The 23,030-nt window shown below is 49.8% G+C and overlaps 1 protein-coding gene across 2 annotated transcripts in view; it reads left to right on the forward strand.

Moving 5' to 3' along the window:
* Positions 1 to 973: 973 nt before the first annotated feature.
* Positions 974 to 23,030, forward strand: part of LOC137521990 (basal cell adhesion molecule-like) — a 129,839-nt gene continuing 107,782 nt past the window's right edge. For both annotated transcript variants that reach the window (XM_068241978.1, XM_068241979.1), the window contains exon 1: positions 974 to 1,123. In XM_068241978.1, coding sequence (XP_068098079.1) covers positions 1,063 to 1,123 — 61 coding nt within the window. In that variant the 5' untranslated portion in view covers positions 974 to 1,062. The remainder of the gene's footprint in view (positions 1,124 to 23,030) is intronic.

Consider the following 23,030-nt stretch of genomic DNA (forward strand, 5'->3'; position numbering starts at 1 on the left):
CAGCAAACATATAGTGTGACGTCACGCTTAAAGGGGCCCTGTAGTGACATAGAGAAGAATGCAGTAAATGGTTCAGGATAACAACTTTTACAGTCATTATCCTGATTTCAGCATAAGAAATATGTCCTATATCTATATAACCTATTTAATAAAGTCTCAGGTTTCTGCATCTGTATGTTGAGTACTGCCGCTCTGCGCAGGGCCGTGTGGCACGTATGGGGGGGGGGGGGGGGGGGCAGAGAAAAAGCAAGTCATGATTTGTGGGCACGTCTGCAGGAGCGCGTGCCACTGCAGCGCCCATTATCTAACGGGTTAAAAGACTAGTTGCTGTATATTGGTGCAAACACTGACTAAATCATGTTTACATGAATATAATATATTCATTTATCCTTCCTGACACAAGAGAGCACAGCAGCTCCCAGAGATCGCTGATCTAATAGAGGGCTACCATACCTCCCAACTTTTTGAGATGAGAAAGAGGGACACTTCAGCCACGCCCCTGCCACACCCCCGTCACACCCCTAGTCACGCATACCGTAAACATTTCATAAGAAAAATATGTTGTTTTATAATTCAAACCACACTGGTCCTTTCTATCCTGGGTCATTTTCCTTCAAATTAACATTTTAAAATTAGTAATATATCAATTTAAAGGATGGGAATAAAGTTTAGAGTCAGTCAAACACATTTTAGTAGAGAAATATATATATTTACATAGACAGAGGGACAAAGTCCTGAAAGAGGGACAAATGAGGAGGAAAGAGGGACAGAGGGACAGGACTCCCAAAGTGGGACAGTTGTGAGCTATGGGCTACACAGGAACAGGCATACATCAAACTATAAGAAAAAATAAGGAACATAAAATAACTGCCTGGCGACTGATGACGCGGCAGCACCCCGCTCTCCCATTGGCCGGCAATAGTTTAGTACCTGGGGAGGCGTGGCTGCTGGTGGTTAGTCACATGGGATCTGTATGTTTGTCATTGTCTGTTCCGGGAAGCTGAAAGTTACCAAACAAAGAGCAGCAGCCAGTCCAGCCAGCCCAGCCCAGCCAGCCGAGAGATGGAGTCCAGGGGGTTCCTGTCCCTCCTCTGTGTGGTCCTCAGCCTGGCCAGCCATACAGGTGAGCCGGGGGGGGGGGGGGGGATCCTGATCCAACTTCACTAACTTTACTCAACTTTCCTGAGACTTCTGCAGTGAGGCTCTGCCCTGTGTGTGCTGAACATGGAGGCAGCTGCTCCTCACTTCCTGTTTGTGCTGCCTGTGCATTGTCCCTATAATGTCTGCTGGCTGTACATTGTCCCTTATTTCTGTACATTGTCCCTATATGTGCTGTCTGTACATTGTCCCTATATGTGCTGTCTGTACAATGTCCCTATATGTGCTGGCTGTACAATGTCCCTATATGTGCTGGCTGTGCATTGTCCCTATAATGTCTGCTGGCTGTACATTGTCCCTTATTTCTGTACATTGTCCCTATATGTGCTGTCTGTACATTGTCCCTATATGTGCTGTCTGTACATTGTCCCTATATGTGCTGTCTGTACAATGTCCCTATATGTGCTGGCTGTGCATTGTCCCCTATATGTGCTGGCTGTACATTGTCCCCTATATGTGCTGGCTGTGCATTGTCCCCTATATGTGCTGTCTGTACATTGTCCCCTATATGTGCTGTCTGTACATTGTCCCCTATATGTGCTGTCTGTACATTGTCCCCTATATGTGCTGTCTGTACATTGTCCCCTATATGTGCTGTCTGTACATTGTCCCCTATATGTGCTGGCTGTACATTGTCCCCTATATGTGCTGGCTGTACATTGTTCCTATATGTGCTGGCTGTACATTGTATATGTGCTGTCTGTACATTGTCCCCTATATGTGCTGGCTGTGCATTGTCCCCTATATGTGCTGGCTGTACATTGTCCCTATATGTGCTGGCTGTACATTGTCCCTATATGTGCTGGCTGTACATTGTCCCTATATGTGCTGGCTGTACATTGTCCCTTATATGTGCTGGCTGTACATTGTCCCCTATATGTGCTGTCTGTACATTGTCCCCTATATGTGCTGGCTGTACATTGTCCCCTATATGTGCTGGCTGTACATTGTCCCCTATATGTGCTGGCTGTACATTGTTCCTATATGTGCTGGCTGTACATTGTTCCTATATGTGCTGGCTGTACATTGTTCCTATATGTGCTGGCTGTACATTGTCCCTATATGTGCTGGCTGTACATTGTCCCTATATGTGCTGTCTGTACATTGTCCCCTATATGTGCTGGCTGTACATTGTCCCCTATATGTGCTGGCTGTACATTGTCCCCTATATGTGCTGGCTGTACATTGTCCCCTATATGTGCTGGCTGTACATTGTTCCTATATGTGCTGGCTGTACATTGTCCCTTATATGTGCTGTCTGTACATTGTATATGTGCTGTCTGTACATTGTCCCCTATATGTGCTGGCTGTGCATTGTCCCCTATATGTGCTGGCTGTACATTGTCCCTATATGTGCTGTCTGTACATTGTCCCTAATATGTGCTGGCTGTACATTGTCCCTTATATGTGCTGGCTGTACATTGTCCCTTATATGTGCTGGCTGTACATTGTCCCTTATATGTGCTGGCTGTACATTGTCCCTTATATGTGCTGGCTGTACATTGTCCCTTATATGTGCTGTCTGTACATTGTCCCTATATGTGCTGTCTGTACAATGTCCCCTATATGTGCTGGCTGTGTATTGTCCCCTATATGTGCTGGCTGTGCATTGTCCCTATATGTGCTGGCTGTACATTGTCCCTATATGTGCTGGCTGTACATTGTCCCTATATGTGCTGTCTGTACATTGTCCCTTATATGTGCTGTCTGTACATTGTCCCTTATATGTGCTGTCTGTACATTGTCCCTTATATGTGCTGTCTGTACATTGTCCCTTATATGTGCTGGCTGTACATTGTCCCTTATATGTGCTGTCTGTACATTGTCCCTATATGTGCTGTCTGTACAATGTCCCTATATGTGCTGGCTGTGCATTGTCCCCTATATGTGCTGGCTGTACATTGTCCCCTATATGTGCTGGCTGTACATTGTCCCCTATATGTGCTGGCTGTACATTGTCCCTTATATGTGCTGTCTGTACATTGTCCCTATATGTGCTGTCTGTACATTGTATATGTGCTGTCTGTACATTGTCCCCTATACGTGCTGGCTGTACATTGTCCCCTATATGTGCTGGCTGTGCATTGTCCCCTATATGTGCTGGCTGTGCATTGTCCCCTATATGTGCTGGCTGTGCATTGTCCCTTATATGTGCTGGCTGTACATTGTCCCTTATATGTGCTGGCTGTACATTGTCCCTTATATGTGCTGTCTGTACATTGTCCCCTATACGTGCTGGCTGTACATTGTCCCCTATACGTGCTGGCTGTACATTGTCCCCTATATGTGCTGGCTGTGCATTGTCCCCTATATGTGCTGGCTGTGCATTGTCCCCTATATGTGCTGGCTGTGCATTGTCCCTTATATGTGCTGGCTGTACATTGTCCCTTATATGTGCTGGCTGTACATTGTCCCTTATATGTGCTGTCTGTACATTGTCCCCTATACGTGCTGGCTGTACATTGTCCCCTATACGTGCTGGCTGTACATTGTCCCCTATATGTGCTGGCTGTGCATTGTCCCCTATATGTGCTGGCTGTACATTGTCCCCTATATTTGCTGGCTGTACATTGTCCCCTATATTTGCTGGCTGTACATTGTCCCCTATATGTGCTGGCTGTACATTGTCCCCTATATGTGCTGGCTGTACATTGTCCCCTATATGTGCTGGCTGTACCTTGTCCCCTATATGTGCTGGCTGTACCTAGTCCCCTATATGTGCTGGCTGTACCTAGTCCCCTATATGTGCTGGCTGTACCTAGTCCCCTATATGTGCTGGCTGTACCTAGTCCCCTATATGTGCTGGCTGTACCTAGTCCCCTATATGTGCTGGCTGTACCTAGTCCCCTATATGTGCTGGCTGTACCTAGTCCCCTATATGTGCTGGCTGTACCTAGTCCCCTATATGTGCTGGCTGTACCTAGTCCCCTATATGTGCTGGCTGTACCTAGTCCCCTATATGTGCTGGCTGTACCTTGTCCCCTATATGTGCTGGCTGTACAATGTCCCCTATATGTGCTGGCTGTACAATGTCCCTTATATGTGCTGTCTGTACATTGTTGTTTACAGTCCCTTATGTTTGCATCATATTCAATTTATATATAAGTGGAAATATATTTACTCTCTCTCTTTTTACTTTTGCTTATTTCATTTCCATTTGGTCTTAAAAGTTTTGCTTGTACAGATAAGATTAAAAATTTGAAGCCTGCATGTTGTAGTCTGAAATTAGCAGGGGCAGAACCGGATCATTGCACATCATTGCATGGAATCGGAAAGCTAATACAGACAGTCCCCTACTTACAAACAACTCGCGCTACAACGCTTCAGAGATGCAAACAAAGTTGTCTTTATGTACGAAAATATATATAATACTTTTTACTTTTGTTAAATATTTGTGTTGCTAAATGTGACAGTATTGTATAAACTGTTAGAAGTAGTGTCAAAGTATTTAAAGGACTCACGAGGTGACAAAATATGTTGTTTGATTTATTTGGGGCGTGTCCCAGGCCGTAGAAGTCATTTTGGTCACTCGCCGCTTCCTCTGTTGTTTCCTGCTGCGGCCTCTGAAGATCGCCGAGCCCCCCAGATGGGAGTCTTCTGCACCAAATGATCTGTAACGGGCAACAATCTCCTAACCAGTCTGATCAGATTGATGGGATCGATCCAAAAGTCAGATTGATTTCACTAATGTGATCGGTTAGATTTTTTTTTCATTGGTGGTCCTAAATATTTCAGATTGTTCATATAAAGAATCGTTCGGAAACGATCATTGAGTAAATCGTTAGTGGCCGTCTCAGGGCCCATTCACCCTTGAACATTTTGCCGGCGATTTCGGCAAAACGCTCAAACACTAGCACTTTTGAAAGCGCTAGTGTAATTAAACACCCATTCTTACCCATTCTTACTTGGCCCATTCTCACTTGAGCGATCGCTACAAATCACCCAAAATTGCGAAACACAAATGCGTTTCCTGCAAGAAAGAGCAGAAAATTACGAAAAAATTAATTGATCACAAAAAAGTAGAAATTTCGAGGCCCTCATTCAGTCCTTTAGGGCTTAGCGTGTCTAACTTAAAAATCCAGAAAGTCTCTCTTTCGCATAATCTCCTGTACCTCTGTCCTTGGAGGAGCGTTTTAGGAATCACTTCCAAGCCGACTATTTTGAGAGTCTCGACACTGCTATTGTGGTACTCTTTAAAATGACGGGGAACACTGTGTTTATCAACCTCATCCAAAATGTTTCTCTTGTGTTCACCTAATCTTTGTCTCAAAGGTCTAGTGGTTCTGCCCACGTAAAATTTTTTACACCCACACATTAACAGGTATACCACATAATCGGTTCCACAGTTCACAAAGTCTTTTAATTTATGGGTGCAATGATCGTTGTCTGATATTTCGGTGCACCTATGGCTGATGAAGGGGCAGCAGCCACAACGTTTGACATTACACCTATAGGTGCCCTTCAAGGCTGGAAACATACTTTCTCGTTTAGTGTTTTTCTTTTTAATGTTACTTGGGGCAATACTATTTTTGATGGACCTGGCTTTCTTAAAAATGACCGCTGGACGTTCTGGGATAATATTCCTCAGTATGGGATCTTGCTTCAAAATGGGCCAGTTTTGAATCATTATGTTCTTGATTTTATTAGAAGCCTCAGAATAAGGCGTAATAAAAGGAACATCGCTATGTGTAACAGCTCTGGCATTATCATTATTTACACGTTTGGGTTTGATTTTGTACTCGTCAAAGGTACTTTTTATATGATCAACCTTGTACCCTTTTTCAATGAAGTTTTCTATGGCTTCCCCAGGTTGCTATGGCAACTTTTGGGGGAAGCCTATAACCCTGCGCCTTGTAGCATACGACGTCATCTGACGAAGGCGCAGAGCGCCGAAACGCGTAATGACGTCGTACGCGTGCTGAGGGACGAAGCCACGCCCACCACCAGTGAGACGGAGCCCAGACCATCGGGACCCGCGCTGCCGGCCACAGCGCGTTATCCTCCACTGATCCATAGCGGCTGGCTGCCCGCTGACACGCTCAATTGAATTATGAACATTGTGAGTATAACTTGTAAGTGCAATAAATGTCCATCCTTTGATGTAATACACTATGGCGCGCTCCACTCTTTTCTAGTGATCATTGTGCAACAAACCCTACCACGGAGCGTCGCAGTGTATACACCTGTAGAGAAATCAGCCATTTGTGACAACTTGGGACCAGGAGCGCAAGAATTTTGTTTGTAACTGTAATGAATACGCCAAGAACTTTATTAAAGAGACACTGAAGCGAAAAAAAAATGATGATATTATGATTTGTATGTGTAGTACAGCTAAGAAATAAAACATTAAGATCAGATACATCAGTCTAATTGTTTCCAGAACAGGAAGAGTTGAGAAACTCCAGTTGTTATCTCTATGCAAACAAGCCATTAAGCTCTCCGACTTATGCTGGATACACACGTTGCGTTTCCGCGTTCGATTCGCGTCGATTCGATTATTTCCGAGCGCATTTCGATTATTTTTAGGTCGAATGCCATGTAAAGTATGGCAAATCGACCTAACGATCCATCGACCTGCGAATCGGACATGTTGGAAATAATCAAATCGACGCAAATTGAACGCCGCATCGACGCGGAAACGCAACGTGTGTATCCAGCATAAGTTAGTTGTGGAGAGGGCTGTTATCTGACTTTTATTTTCTCAACTGTTCCTGGACTATTTACTTTTCCTCTGCTAGAGGAGAGGTCATTACTTCACAGACTGCTCTGAAAGACTCATTTTGAATGCTGAGTGTTGTGTAATCTGCACATATTATAGAATGATGCAATGTTAGAAAACACACTATATACCTGAAAATAAAAGTATGAGAATATTTTCTTTGCTGCTAATCTTCTAGTAATTATTCATAGTACACAACCAATTCACTATATCATATTTTTTTTTTCGCTTCAGTGTCTCTTTAAGCTGTCAGTTAGTCACTCCTGAATCTTCTTCGCTGCATGGAGATGGAGGAGATCTGGTTCTGCCCTCACTAATTCCAGTTCTTGTAGATAAAATCTGTGCGGTGATGTGAAATGACTTGTTGGTACGTGTATCACTTGCACAGTATACACTTTGTTGTCACCATTACATTTTTTTTAAGTATGTTTGTGCATTTTACTAGTTCAGTGTTTGCTTCTGAGTTTCGTAATTGTGGTTTGTGTTTAGTGTTTATTGGCTATAGGAGGGCGTGTGACTCGTACAAACCAGTCGGAGGGGTTGAATTACAGCGACAGGTGCTCAGAACACTGGAGCAAAAGTGAACCATTTCCTGAGACCACCCAGTCAGAAAGACCCCCTCCAGACAGACACTCACTAATGCTGGGAATACGCTGAGGTTTTTTGGTAGATTTACTGTCCGATCGATTTTCCAATCAATTTTCATTCACTTCTATGAGAAAATTGGACCTGTCGGAAATGAATTGAGCCATCTATCTGCCCATAAAACTCACAGTGTATTCCTAGCATGAAGCTTTGTACACCTGTTAAATTGAGGTTGTTCAAAACGAATGGCCTATTATAGTGAACAACAACGGACGTGAACAGAACTTGGTCACTTTTCCAGATCTGCCCGGCGGATTGCTTCGATTGTCAAATCGTTCATGACCAGGACTGTGTGAAGGATTCAGCAGATCGTGAACGTTGTATCTGTGACGCGCAGCTGCGTGAAAAGGAAAAGTGCCGGTTTATCTGTAGTTTACAGCGCTGTGTGTATGCATGACATTGCTAATGACACGCCGCTCCCGATTCTTCCATCGTTCGTTTTGAATGACTTTTATCTGACGTGTGTATGGACCTCTACACACGAAATCATCCCGGGTCGGCGGTTTTAGGAACAATTGCTGAAAACTGTCAATTTTGGAGCTAGTCTAGTTCAGGAGACCCAGCAGGAAACCTCATAGAGGAACACTGCTAACCGGATTGGGTGGACGGCGTCCTCTGGAACCGCCAGGATTCGGATAGGTTGTAGCAATCTCCGCCCACACTGTTCAGCCAATCACAACGCGTCGTGCTGTAGAGGGTGCTGTGATTGGAGAGCTGTTCCCTATAAGTTTATCTGTTGGGTCATCCAAATTAAACTGGCACCGACAGTGCAGCCTGTTCTGCGCTAAGGAGAGAGGAGGAGGGACACCAGGTGGGAGGGGTCAAACTGCCCACAATCATGTCGGATGTTTAACCACTTGACGCCCACAGCCCTAACCCTCCCCCACCTAAAGACCATGCGTTTTTATGCAGTACTGGGCTGTGCAGGCTTTTCACACAGCCCAGCTATGGAGCCCAGCGATCGGACTCTCCACCTTTTTTTTTGTCCCTAAGGGGACATGCCGCCTGAGGTGTCCAATCGCTGCTGCTCGTCGTTGTTCTTTTTCTTTAGCCTCTACAGGCTCCCTCCCTTCCCTCCTCCCCTCCGGTGTACCAAATTGGAACAGGATGGCGATCTGTCCTGTTTCGCCTCTCGTAGGCATCAGCCTATGGGAGGACGGCGCTCCCCGGCCAATCAGAGGCCGGGAATCGCCGATCTCGCCGGGGACCGCAGCGCTGTACACATGTAAACAAAGGGGATTTCTTCCCGTTACGTTTTCAAGTAGCCTGCTAGCTGCGACTGGCGGCTAGCAGGCTAATCGCGGAACTCCGCTCCGTGAAGTGGCAGGGAACGATCGCGCATCCACGCGGCCGTTCCCTGGGAAACTGCAGCTCCAGGACTTGGCGTTAAGCGGTCTTTAAGTAGTTAATGGGGCGGCATGGTAAATTGCTGGGCAGAGTTGTGGGACGTCCGGTACTGATGTCTTCCCTGATTATGACCAGTCAATAAAAATCCACCATAGATTGTATTGGAGGTGTGAAACACGATTGGGAGCTGTTGGTAGCTTGCCCATATTTGCTTCAATTGGCCGTGACCGATCTGCCCCAATCATTCTGCTGCTGATCTGCTTCGGTCTTCCTTGTGGTCATCTGAAAAGTGTAGAAGAACCTGTACTTAAATATCGTTCATTGGACAGTAGCACTGCGTAACGTTTTGTCCACTGAGATCATTTGTGACCGTTCACCACCCTTCCCTGTACAGACAAGCAGCTGGGCTCTCACCACCCTTCCCTGTACAGGCAAGCAGCTGGGCTCTCACCACCCTTCCCTGTACAGGCAAGCAGCTGGGCTCTCACCACCCTTCCCTGTACAGACAAGCAGCTGGGCTCTCACCACCCTTCCCTGTACAGACAAGCAGCTGGGCTCTCACCACCCTTCCCTGTACAGACAAGCAGCTGGGCTCTCACCACCCTTCCCTGTACAGACAAGCAGCTGGGCTCTCACCACCCTTCCCTGTACAGACAAGCAGCTGGGCTCTCACCACCCTTCCCTGTACAGACACGCAGCTGGGCTCTCACCACCCTTCCCTGTACAGACACGCAGCTGGGCTCTCACCACCCTTCCCTGTACAGACACGCAGCTGTGCTCTCACCACCCTTCCCTGTACAGACACGCATCTGGGCTCTCACCACCCTTCCCTGTACAGACACGCAGCTGGGCTCTCACCACCCTTCCCTGTACAGACACGCAGCTGGGCTCTCACCACCCTTCCCTGTACAGACACGCAGCTGGGCTCTCACCACCCTTCCCTGTACAGACACGCAGCTGGGCTCTCACCACCCTTCCCTGTACAGACAAGCAGCTGGGCTCTCACCACCCTTCCCTGTACAGACAAGCAGCTGGGCTCTCACCACCCTTCCCTGTACAGACAAGCAGCTGGGCTCTCACCACCCTTCCCTGTACAGACAAGCAGCTGGGCTCTCACCACCCTTCCCTGTACAGACAAGCAGCTGGGCTCTCACCACCCTTCCCTGTACAGACAAGCAGCTGGGCTCTCACCACCCTTCCCTGTACAGACACGCAGCTGGGCTCTCACCACCCTTCCCTGTACAGACACGCAGCTGGGCTCTCACCACCCTTCCCTGTACAGACACGCAGCTGGGCTCTCACCACCCTTCCCTGTACAGACACGCAGCTGGGCTCTCACCACCCTTCCCTGTACAGACACGCAGCTGGGCTCTCACCACCCTTCCCTGTACAGACACGCAGCTGGGCTCTCACCACCCTTCCCTGTACAGACAAGCAGCTGGGCTCTCACCACCCTTCCCTGTACAGACAAGCAGCTGGGCTCTCACCACCCTTCCCTGTACAGACAAGCAGCTGGGCTCTCACCACCCTTCCCTGTACAGACAAGCAGCTGGGCTCTCACCACCCTTCCCTGTACAGACAAGCAGCTGGGCTCTCACCACCCTTCCCTGTACAGACAAGCAGCTGGGCTCTCACCACCCTTCCCTGTACAGACAAGCAGCTGGGCTCTCACCACCCTTCCCTGTACAGACAAGCAGCTGGGCTCTCACCACCCTTCCCTGTACAGACAAGCAGCTGGGCTCTCACCACCCTTCCCTGTACAGACAAGCAGCTGGGCTCTCTGGTGAGCAGACAGCTCTATCCTATGAGGAAGGGAGCTGAAAGAAGCTCAGTGCGTTCCATTGTGATCTGCAGCAGGGATTACGTATCAGTCAGTGGATCCCCTTATCGGTGGATTGCTGAATACTGGGGGTGTGGGGGGGAAATTCTGCAAGGGAATTTCTGCTCTGAGGTGAGCAGAAACTCCCCTGAGCTGAACCAGATTATTACACAGGACTGATAAGAATCGGGGATGGTCAGAGAGCTGCTAATAATAATGAGTTGATGCAAACATTATGCAAATATATATGAGGGGGTGGGGTAACCAAACTTTTCCCCCTTAGTGGATTGCCAGCCTCCTGGAGAGTGTGTGAGGTAGTAAGTTGGACAGTGGAGTTTTGTACAAGTTAAAGCGGGACCTAAACTCCGAGCTTCCTCTCTGCTGTAAAACATAAGTAACAGCATAATAACATTTAGGCTGGTTTCACACCAGGACGTTGTATTTTAGGGGACGTTATGGTCGCATAACGTCCCCCTAACGGAATGCCTGGTGGTGCTGGATCTGGACGTCAGAGTGAGCCGCGTTGTGCAGCTCACTCTGGCGTCAGTGATGCTGTGATGCGCACTCTTGGACGCATGCGGCATCACGTGGTCCTGCCCGGCCAATCGCCGCACAGAGCGGCCGCTCCAGGAAGTAAACACTGCATGTCACTGAGTGCAGTGAATATTAATTAGCCATGTGCCTGGCCGCTCTCCGCTCCTCCCCAACGTTACTGAGCATGTGCAAGCAGTCTAACGCGGCTCTGCCGCTTAGACAGTACTGCATGCAGTACGTTGTGTAATGGCGCAGCGTTACAATGTAACGCAACGTGGGCACTGTAAACGGCCCATTGATTTTTCATTACTGTGCGGTGGGCTGCGTTACCGGGTGCTCTAACGTGCGCCTGTAACGTCCCACTGTGAAACCAGCCTTAAAGAAGAACATTTCTTTGTTACAGCTGATACAAATCCTGCAATAACTCTGCAGTGTGTCTACTTCCTGCTTTCATGGAAGCAGACATAGGGTTAACATCCTGTGTTTACAGATTAGCTGCTCTGCCGAGGCAGCCAGCTGAGTGATCACATTACACTGAGAAGACGCAGATGAGGGGGTATTAGACTGGCTGAGCTCTAAATACACACAGGGTAAATCGCTTGCCTAAGGGGTGCTGCTCCTCTGGCCTCTGGTACGCAAGGGAGGCAGCGAATTTTTGTACGCACGCCGCAATGCATGCTGGGAGATATTGTCTGCGGATGCGCAAATATCCACAGACTACATCTCCCAGCATGCATTGGGGTGGACGTGGGAACACTATTTTGCCGGCAAGTTGAATGTGCAGCACCTGCGGACAGTTCTGTGGAGAAGATGGCGGCTGCCATGCTCAGCGGAGCGCCCCCAGTAGGTAAGTATTACGCTCTCCTTAACCCCCGCCCCACCAACGGCACAGAATAATAATGCCAGGAGCACGGTCCTCTTTCAAGTCAACGTTGGATTAAAAATTGATACTCGCCCCTGGATAGTCCCTATTCTGATTCTTGTACTTCACACTGTTCCAGAATTGGGTCCTTCTAAACATATGCGGCAAGAGATTGTTAAAGAGGAACTCTAACCCAGGAGTGAGCTTCATCCCAATCAGTAGCTGATACCCCCTTTTCCATGAGAAATCTATTCCTTTCACAAACGGATCATCAGGGGGCGCTGTATGGCTGATATTGTGGTGAAACCCCTCCCACAGTGTGATGTCAGGACCGTGCAGATCACCTGACAGAACTAAAGAGGTCACCACCAGGTATAAATGTCAGAATGTAAATCAGGGAGAGGAAAGATATTACAATGGGCAAAACACTGACTAAATCTATAAGTGAATGTTGTTACAGTTCCTCTTTAAGTCCTGGAATCCTGCTTGCCTGTAGCAGTAACCCAAGCTTAGGCACTGAGACCTGTATAAGTCCTGTGTGTTCTGAGAACTTGGCAGCTAACACTGAAACAAAATATGATATTTTGGTGTCTGTCTCACAACATACGCAGCTGTGCTCTGTAATCCGTCAGAGGCAACAAAGCGTACCTCAGAAAAACACGCAGTGTGCATCAATTAAAGTTTTCAGCCTGTACGCGCCTTATTAATGCCCCCTTCTGATGTTAGTGAGCTGCTGAGGAACTGCAGTGTCTGATGCTTCTGATAAGGGCATGCTGGTACTTGTAGTCCAGCTCGGCTGATCCTTGTTGGTACTTGTAGTCCAGGTCGGCTGATAAGTTGATAGGGGCATGCTGGTACTTGTAGTCCAGCTCGGCTGATAAGTTGATGAGGGCATGCTGATTCTTGTAGTCCTGCTTGGCTGATAAGGGCATGCTGGTACTTGGAGTCCAGCTCAGGTGATCCTTTGATAGGGGCATGCTGGTACATGTAGTCCAGCTCGGCTGATCCTTTGATAGGGGCATGCTTGTACATGTAGTCCAGCTCGGGTGATCCTTTAATAGGGGCATTCTGGTACTTGTAGTCCAGCTCAGCTGATCCTTTGATAGGGGCATGCTGGTACATGTAGTCCAGCTCTGGGGATCCTTTGATAGGGGCATGCTTGTACATGTAGTCCAGCTCGGGTGATCCTTTGATAGGGGCATGCTTGTACATGTAGTCCAGCTCGGGTGATCCTTTAATAGGGGCATTCTGGTACTTGTAGTCCAGCTCAGCTGATCCTTTGATAGGGGCATGCTGGTACATGTAGTCCAGCTCTGGGGATCCTTTGATAGGGGCATGCTTGTACATGTAGTCCAGCTCGGGTGATCCTTTGATAGGGGCATTCTGGTACTTGTAGTCCAGCTCGACTGATCCTGTATAGGGGCATGCTGATACATGTAGTCCAGCTCGGCTGATCCTTTAATAGGGGCATGCTGGATACTTGTAGTCCAGCTCTGGGGGATCCTTTGATAGGGACATGCTGGTACATGTACTCCAGCTCGGCTGATCCTTTAATAGGGGCATGCTTGTGCTTGTAGTCCAGCTCGGGTGATCCTTTGATAGGGGCATGCTGGTACATGTAGTCCCAAACAGAGGAAAAAAAATAAGGAAACTTTAATATATGCCTAAAATAAGGGTCCAAACTCCTATTTTTCAAGGCATCCAAATATGCTGTATTATTCCAATATAGATAACTGATGCACAATGGCAACGGGCAGTCCTAGCATCTTCCACACTCCTCCTGGCACTTTAAAGTGGACCTGAACTCCTGCACAGGACAGAAGGAAAATAGGAGAAATGTACCCTGTGTGTGTTTAGAGAGTTTAGCCTGTCTAATTCCCCCTCATCTGTGACTAATCACAAGTGTAATTTGATCTTTCATCTGTGTTCTCAACTTCTGCTCCCATACAGAGAAACCTTGAAATACTGAACTTTTTGTGTGGTCCCTGCGCCGGGCCCTGTCTGGGCACCTTCAGAAGGTCACTGGTATATGGGCTCCTGCGCCGGGACCTGTATGGGCACCTTCAGAAGGTCACCGGTATATGGGCTCCTGCGCCGGGCCCTGTCTGGGCACCTTCAGAAGGTCACTGGTATATGGGCCCCTGCCCCGGAACCTTTTATGGGCACCTTCAGAAGGTCACTTGTATATGGGCTCCTGCGCCGGGACCTGTATGGGCACCTTCAGAAGGTCACTGGTATATGGGCTCCTGCGCTGGGACCTGTCTGGGCACCTTCAGAAGGTCACTAGTATATGGGCTCCTGCCCCGGGACCTGTATGGGCACCTTCAGAAGGTCACTGGTATATGGGCTCCTGCGCTGGGACCTGTATGGGCACCTTCAGAAAGTCACTGGTATATGGGCTCCTGCACCAGGACCTGTATGGGCACCTTCAGAAGGTCACTGGTATATGGGCTCCTGCGCCGGGACCTGTATGGACACCTTCAGAAGGTCACTGGTATATGGGCTCCTGCGCCGGGACCTGTATGGGCACCTTCAGAAGGTCGCTGGTATATGGGCTCCTGCGCTGGGACCTGTATGGGCACCTTCAGAAGGTCACTGGTATATGGGCTCCTGCGCTGGGACCTGTATGGGCACCTTCAGAAGGTCACTGGTATATGGGCTCCTGCCCCAGAACCTGTATGGGCACCTTCAGAAGGTCACTGGTATATGGGCTCCTGCGCCGGGACCTGTATGGACACCTTCAGAAGGTCGCTGGTATATGGGCTCCTGCGCTGGGACCTGTATGGGCACCTTCAGAAGGTCACCGGTATATGGGCTCCTGCGCTGGGACCTGTATGGGCTCCTTCAGAAGGTCGCTGGTATATGGGCTCCTGCGCTGGGACCTGTATGGGCACCTTCAGAAGGTCACCGGTATATGGGCTCCTGCGCTGGGACCTGTATGGGCTCCTTCAGAAGGTCGCTGGTATATGGGCTCCTGCGCTGGGACCTGTATGGGCACCTTCAGAAGGTCACCGGTATATGGGCTCCTGCGCTGGGACCTGTATGGGCACCTTCAGAAGGTCACTGGTATATGGGCTCCTGCGCCGGGCCCTGTCTGGGCACCTTCAGAAGGTCACCGGTATATGGGCTCCTGCGCTGGGACCTGTATGGGCACCTTCAGAAGGTCACTGGTATATGGGCTCCTGCACCAGGACCTGTCTGGGCACCTTCAGAAGGTCGCTGGTATATGGGCTCCTGCCCCAGGACCTGTATGGGCACCTTCAGAAGGTCACTGGTATATGGGCTCCTGCCCCAGGACCTGTATGGGCACCTTCAGAAGGTCACCGGTATATGGGCTCCTGCGCTGGGACCTGTATGGGCACCTTCAGAAGGTCACTGGTATATGGGCCCCTGCCCCGGAACCTGTATGGGCACCTTCAGAAGGTCACTGGTATATGGGCTCCTGCCCCGGGACCTGTATGGGCACCTTCAGAAGGTCACCGGTATATGGGCTCCTGCGCTGGGACCTGTATGGGCACCTTCAGAAGGTCACCGGTATATGGGCTCCTGCCCCGGGACCTGTATGGGCACCTTCAGAAGGTCACTGGTATATGGGCTCCTGCGCTGGGACCTGTATGGGCACCTTCAGAAGGTCACTGGTATATGGGCTCCTGCGCTGGGACCTGTATGGGCACCTTCAGAAGGTCACCGGTATATGGGCTCCTGCCCCAGGACCTGTATGGGCACCTTCAGAAGGTCACTGGTATATGGGCTCCTGCCCCGGGACCTGTATGGGCACCTTCAGAAGGTCACCGGTATATGGGCTCCTGCGCCGGGACCTGTATGGGCACCTTCAGAAGGTCACCGGTATATGGGCTCCTGCGCTGGGACCTGTATGGGCACCTTCAGAAGGTCACCGGTATATGGGCTCCTGCGCTGGGACCTGTATGGGCACCTTCAGAAGGTCACTGGTATATGGGCTCCTGCGCCGGGACCTGTATGGGCACCTTCAGAAGGTCACCGGTATATGGGCTCCTGCGCCGGGACCTGTATGGGCACCTTCAGAAGGTCACTGGTATATGGGCTCCTGCGCTGGGACCTGTATGGGCACCTTCAGAAGGTCACTGGTATATGGGCTCCTGCCCCGGGACCTGTATGGGCACCTTCAGAAGGTCACCGGTATATGGGCTCCTGCCCCGGGACCTGTATGGGCACCTTCAGAAGGTCACTGGTATATGGGCTCCTGCACCAGGACCTGTCTGGGCACCTTCAGAAAGTCACTGGTATATGGGCTCCTGCGCTGGGACCTGTATGGGCACCTTCAGAAAGTCACTGGTATATGGGCTCCTGCACCAGGACCTGTATGGGCACCTTCAGAAGGTCACTGGTATATGGGCTCCTGCCCCGGGACCTGTATGGGCACCTTCAGAAGGTCACTGGTATATGGGCTCCTGCCCCAGGACCTGTATGGGCACCTTCAGAAGGTCGCTGGTATATGGGCTCCTGCGCTGGGACCTGTATGGGCACCTTCAGAAGGTCACCGGTATATGGGCTCCTGCGCCGGGACCTGTATGGGCACCTTCAGAAGGTCACTGGTATATGGGCTCCTGCCCCGGGACCTGTATGGGCACCTTCAGAAGGTCACTGGTATATGGGCTCCTGCGCTGGGACCTGTATGGGCACCTTCAGAAGGTCGCTGGTATATGGGCTCCTGCGCCGGGACCTGTATGGGCACCTTCAGAAGGTCACTGGTATATGGGCTCCTGCCCCGGGACCTGTATGGGCACCTTCAGAAGGTCACTGGTATATGGGCTCCTGCGCTGGGACCTGTATGGGCACCTTCAGAAGGTCACCGGTATATGGGCTCCTGCCCCGGGACCTGTATGGGCACCTTCAGAAGGTCACTGGTATATGGGCTCCTGCCCCAGAACCTGTATGGGCACCTTCAGAAGGTCGCTGGTATATGGGCTCCTGCGCTGGGACCTGTATGGACACCTTCAGAAGGTCACTGGTATATGGGCTCCTGCGCTGGGACCTGTCTGGGCACCTTCAGAAGGTCACTGGTATATGGGCTCCTGCCCCAGAACCTGTATGGGCACCTTCAGAAGGTCGCTGGTATATGGGCTCCTGCGCTGGGACCTGTATGGGCACCTTCAGAAGGTCACTGGTATATGGGCTCCTGCGCTGGGACCTGTATGGGCACCTTCAGAAGGTCACTGGTATATGGGCTCCTGCGCTGGGACCTGTATGGGCACCTTCAGAAGGTCGCTGGTATATGGGGTCCTGCGCCGGGACCTGTATGGGCACCTTCAGAAGGTCACTGGTATATGGGCTCCTGCGCTGGGACCTGTATGGGCACCTTCAGAAGGTCACCGGTATATGGGCTCCTGCCCCAGGACCTGTATAGGCACCTTCAGAAGGTCACCGGTATATGGGCTCCTGCCCCAGGACCTGTATAGGCACCTTCAGAAGGTCACTGGTATATGGGCTCCTGCGCCAGGACCTGTATGGGCACCTTCAGAAGGTCACCGGTATATGGGCTCCTGCGCCAGGACCTGTATGGGCACCTTCAGAAGGTCACCGGTATATGGGCTCCTGCCCCAGGACCTGTATAGGCACCTTCAGAAGGTCACCGGTATATGGGCTCCTGCCCCAGGACCTGTATAGGCACCTTCAGAAGGTCACCGGTATATGGGCTCCTGCACCAGGACCTGTATAGGCACCTTCAGAAGGTCACCGGTACTGTCTTTGTCTCCTGTGGCAGATCTGCTACCTGCTGGCAATATAATATGACTATAAACAGAAGCGGTTGTTTCCTGGTGATGAAATGTTTCCACCTGGCAGGACTGCTGCTGTCATCAGACATGAACTCGCAGAGAGCAGTCAGATCTCTTACCTGACCCTACACAAAGGCGTTCTGTTTACCCGAATCTGCAGAGATGTTCTTTCTTCTGTTTGCAGTGCTGATGTGTATTACATCTATATATATATAAAATCGGATGTATGTGTGTGTGTGTGTGTATGTGTGTGTGTGTATGTGTGTGTGTGTATGTGTGTGTGTGTATGTGTGTGTGTGTGTATGTGCCGCGATCACTCGAAAACCCCTTGACCGATTTGAACGAAACTTGGTATACAGGTTCCTTACTACCTGGGATGATAGGTTCTGGGGGTCTCGCGGCCCCCCTGCCCACCTGGGCGGAGCTACAAACAGCAAATCAGATTCCACCCATTCAAGTCAATGGAAAAAATGTAAAAGGCTGCCATTCTCACAGTAATCAAGCCAGAGTCCCCACACTTGGCACAGTTGGTCACTTGGTGACCGAGGTTACAAATCCAGGAAAAGCGGGTGGAGCATAAAACAGCCAATCAAAATTCAGCCATTCCTTTTAAATGGGAAAAAATGCAGCCATTCTTACACTGTTAATCGCAGGGTTCTCAAACTTGCCACACTTCGCCACTGGGTGAATAAGATTAAGATTTTGGAAAGTGGGTGGAGCCTACAACAGCCAATCAAAATTCACCTATTGCGTTTAAAGGGGAATATTTAAACTGCTGCCATTCTTACACTGTTTATGGCAGAGGCTTCAGACTTGCTGCAGTCAGTCATTAGGTGACTGGGGTCCAAATTCACTAAAGGGGCGGGGCCACAAACAGCCAATCAGATTTCTTTGCTGGATAAACTGCTTCCATTCACACAATTTTGATGCCAGGAACCTGAAAGCTCACAAAATTGGTCATTGAGTGACTGTGTGACAAGGTTACACAAAGTGGGTGGAGCCAAAAACACATTTTACTGGGAAAATATAAACTGCAGCCATTCTTACACTGTTAATGGCAGGGTTGTCAAACTTTGCACAGTTGGTCATTGAGTGAATGTGATTAAGATTTTGGGAAGTGGGTAGAGCCTACAACAGCCAATCAAAATTCAACTATTGATTTTCATGGGGAATATTTACATTGCTACCATTCTTACACTGTTAATGGCAGAGGCCTCAAACCTGATACAGTCAGTAATTGGGTGACTGGGGACCAAATTCACTAAAGGCGGTGGAGCCACAAACAGCCAATCAGATTTGTTAGATTGATTTCAGCCATTCTGTTATTGGCAGGGTTCTCAAACTTGACACAGTTGGCCACTGGGTGACTAGGATTAATATTTAGGAAAGTGGGTGGAGTGTACAGCAGCCAATCAAAATTCATCTTTTGATTTTCAAGGGGAATATTTACATTGCTGCCATTCTTGCACTGTTAATGGCACAGATTATACAGAAAAGTGGGTGGAGCCTAAAAAAAACAATCAAAATTCACCTGTTGATTTTCAAAGGGAATATTAAAATTGCTGCCATTCTTGCACTGTTAATGGCACAAGCCTCAAACCTGGTACAGTTGATCATTGGGTCACTGGGGTTCAAATTCAGAAAAGGGGATAGAGGAGGCATAGGCAAACTTGGCCCTCCAGCTGTTGAGGAACTACAAGTCCCACAATGCATTGCAGGAGTCTGACAGCCACAGTCATGACTCATAAAGGCAAATGCATTGTGGGATTTGTAGTTCCTTAACAGCTGGAGGGCCAAGTTTGCCCATGCCTGTGATAGAGCCACAAACAGCCAATCAGATGTTTCATTTCACTGGGAAAATACAAATTATTGATGCCAAGGACCCAAAGCTCACAAACATGGTCATTGAGTGACTGTGTGTCCAGTTTACAAAAAGTGGGCGGAGCCAAAAACAAATTTCAATGGGAAAATGTAAACTGCAGCCCTTCTTCACTGTTAATGGCAGGGATCTCAAACTTTGCCAAGATGGTCACTGGGTGACTGAGATTAATATTCAGGGAAGTGGGTGGAGCCTATAATAGCCAAAATAGCCAAAATAGTCAAAATTCACCTGTTGATTTTCAAAAGGAATATTTAAATTGCTGCCATTTTTACACTGGTATTAGCAGATCAGAGCAGTTTCTAGGCTAAATTTCACCCAGGGCGAGGGTGTAAAAATCGCCCCCCACCCCACCCCCATGGAGCCAGGCATAGGTGCCCGCAGTACAGGTTGAACAGGTTAGCTACGTAGGCAGGGGAGGACTGGGACCTTTTGGCCTGGGGGGACAACACAAACTAGAGGCCCGTTTCACGGCATCCCCAGCCCAAAGCCATATCTTTCTTGTGTGCAAATCTTCAAATTGTGATGACTAACACACACACACACACACACACACACACACACACACACACACACACACACACACACACACACACACACACACACACACACACACACACACACACACACACACACACACACACACACACACTATGTACCTGATGCCTAACCCCATTTCTCCGCACAATCTACCTGTCTGTTTCTGATGCCTAACCTTAAAGGAGTTATCAGGCTTTTTTTTTTTTTTATGAAAATAAGTGCTACTTACCCAGGGCTCGTCCAACCCCAAGCTCCCAGCATGTCCCTTGCCGCAGCTCTGCAGTCAGCTGTTCGCTGCCGCTGCCTCCCAGCCCCCGGCGATGACGTCAGGCCGATTGCGCCTGTGCGAGCGGCACTGTCAATCACCGCCACATGGACCAGAGCGTACTGTGCAGACGCAGAACTACTGCGCCTGCACAGTACACTCCGGTCCACGTGGCAGTGATTGACAGTGCTGCTCGCACAGGCGCAGTACAGGCCGACATCCAGGTCAGACTGGTGCCATCGCCGGGGACTGGGAGGCAGCGGCAGCGAATGGCTGACTGCAAAGCTGCGGCGAGGGACATGCTGGGAGCGTGGGGCTGGAGGAAGCCCTGGGTAAGTAGCACTTATGTCATTAAAAATGCCTGATAACTCCTTTAAACAACCCCCCCCCCCCCCACACACACACACACACACAAACCTACCTACCTGGTGATGCCTAACCCCACTCCTGCCCATCCACCATACAAACTACTTGTCTGACACCTACCCCATCCACCACCCCCCCCCCCCCTTCCAACTACCTGTTTGACAGTGCCTAACTGCCTGCCTCCCCCCTCCCCTGCCGCCAGTCACACCACAAGAAGAAAAAAGTTCCCCCTCAGGCCAGGGTCAGAATGGGGTAGATTATCACACAAAAAAAAAACTCAGAGGGCACTGGCCTGGGCAGAGAATTGAATTTGACAGCAGTAGCAGGCATGCAGCAAAGTGTGAGTAACTCAGTGACAAGAAGGGAGAAGAAGTACAGAAACAAAATTTATAAAAACCATCTTCTCCTCTGGCAACCTGGACCCGACCTCCTCTATCCTCCTGTCTCCTCAGTCCTATCCTACACCTCCTCCTCCTCCACAGCAGCAAGCAGCTATAGGTGGCATCTCCGACTCCCAGCCCCCAGAGTGTCCGACTCCTCCAGCCAGGACAGCCAGCCAGCCACTCGTAGCCGCAGCTCCAGCCCCCCCAGCACAGAAAGCTGAAGAGTGAGACAGCTCACTCCGACGACACCTCAGGCACAGCAGCACAGGGGAGGACTGTGTCCGACTCCTCCAGCCAGCCACTCGTAGCCACAGCTCCAGGCCCCCAGCCCCCCAGCACAGAAAGCTGAAGAGTGAGACAGCTCACTCCGATGACACCGCAGGCACAGCAGCACGTTGCGGGCGGCAATGGCTCCAGGCGGGGGGTGGAGTCAAGCAGGGTCAACCCACCGGGCCGGAGAGGACCTAAGCTATTTGTGTCCTTGTGCCGCTCACATCCACGCACAAGGGCACACCACGGCCGGCCGCCTCAGCCCCTTCTCTGATTGGATACTTCAACTTGCCGGGAAATATCGCGCGAGGTTGCGATCCCAACTGCGGACCTGTCACCTGTTGTATGTCTGCGGCCGCTGCATATAGCAGCGGCTGGCCCTAATTACTTAAGATTCGGGCGGCCCGGGGGGCAATTGCCCCCCGTCCCCCTGGGCCAGTCCTCCCCTGTACGTAGGTGCCTCCAGTATAGGGTAGCCTGCATAGTTGCCCCCAGTGTAGGTTAGATAGGTAGGTGCCTGCTTTATAGGTTATCTACGTTGGTGCCTCCAGTATAGGGTAGCCCGTATAGTTGCCACCAGTGTGGGTTAGATAGGTAGGTGCCCCCAGTATAGTTTAGATAGGTAGGTGCCCGCAGTATAGGTTAGATAGGTAGGTTCCCGCAGTATAGGTTCGATAGGTAGGTTCCCCCAGTATGGGTTAGATCGGTAGGTTCCCCCAGTATAGGTTCAATAGGTAGGTTCCCCCAGTATAGGTTAGATAGGTAGGTCCCCCCAGTATGGGTTAGATAGGTAGGTTCCTGCAGTTTAGGATAGTTAGGTAGGTTCCCGCAGTATAGCTTGGCTAGGTAGGTTCCCGCAGTATAGGTTAGTTAGGTAGGTTCCCGCAGTATAGGTTAGTTAGGTAAGTTCCCGCAGTATAGGATAGTTAGGTAGGTTCCCACAGTATAGCTTGGCTAGGTAGGTTCTCGCAGTATAGGTTAGTTAGGTAGGTTCCCGCAGTATAGGTTAGTTAGGTAGGTTCCCGCAGTATAGGTTAGTTAGGTAGGTTCCCGCAGTATAGGATAGTTAGGTAGGTTCCTACAGTATAGCTTGGCTAGGTAGGTTCCCGCAGTATAGGTTAGTTAGGTAGGTTCCCGCAGTATAGGTTAGTTAGGTAGGTTCCCGCAGTATAGGTTAGTTAGGTAGGTTCCCGCAGTATAGGTTAGTTAGGTAGGTTCCCGCAGTATAGGTTAGTTAGGTAGGTAGGTTCCTGCAGTGTAGGATAAATAGGTAGGTTCCTGCAGTTTAGGTTAGTTAGGTAGGTTCCCACAGTTTAGGTTAGTTGGTATGGGCGGTATGAGTTGGGCGCAGGAGCGGGGGGAGCGAACATAATAGTAATAACTCACCTGCTTCCGCCGAACCCGCGCTGCTTCAATGTCCTTCCTTTCCCGGCATCTATCTCATTAGTCACAGTGCTTCCTGTGATGACATGCGGTATGTCATCACA

Source organism: Hyperolius riggenbachi, chromosome 6, assembly GCF_040937935.1.
Source record: "Hyperolius riggenbachi isolate aHypRig1 chromosome 6, aHypRig1.pri, whole genome shotgun sequence".
NCBI classification, from domain to species: domain Eukaryota; kingdom Metazoa; phylum Chordata; class Amphibia; order Anura; family Hyperoliidae; genus Hyperolius; species Hyperolius riggenbachi.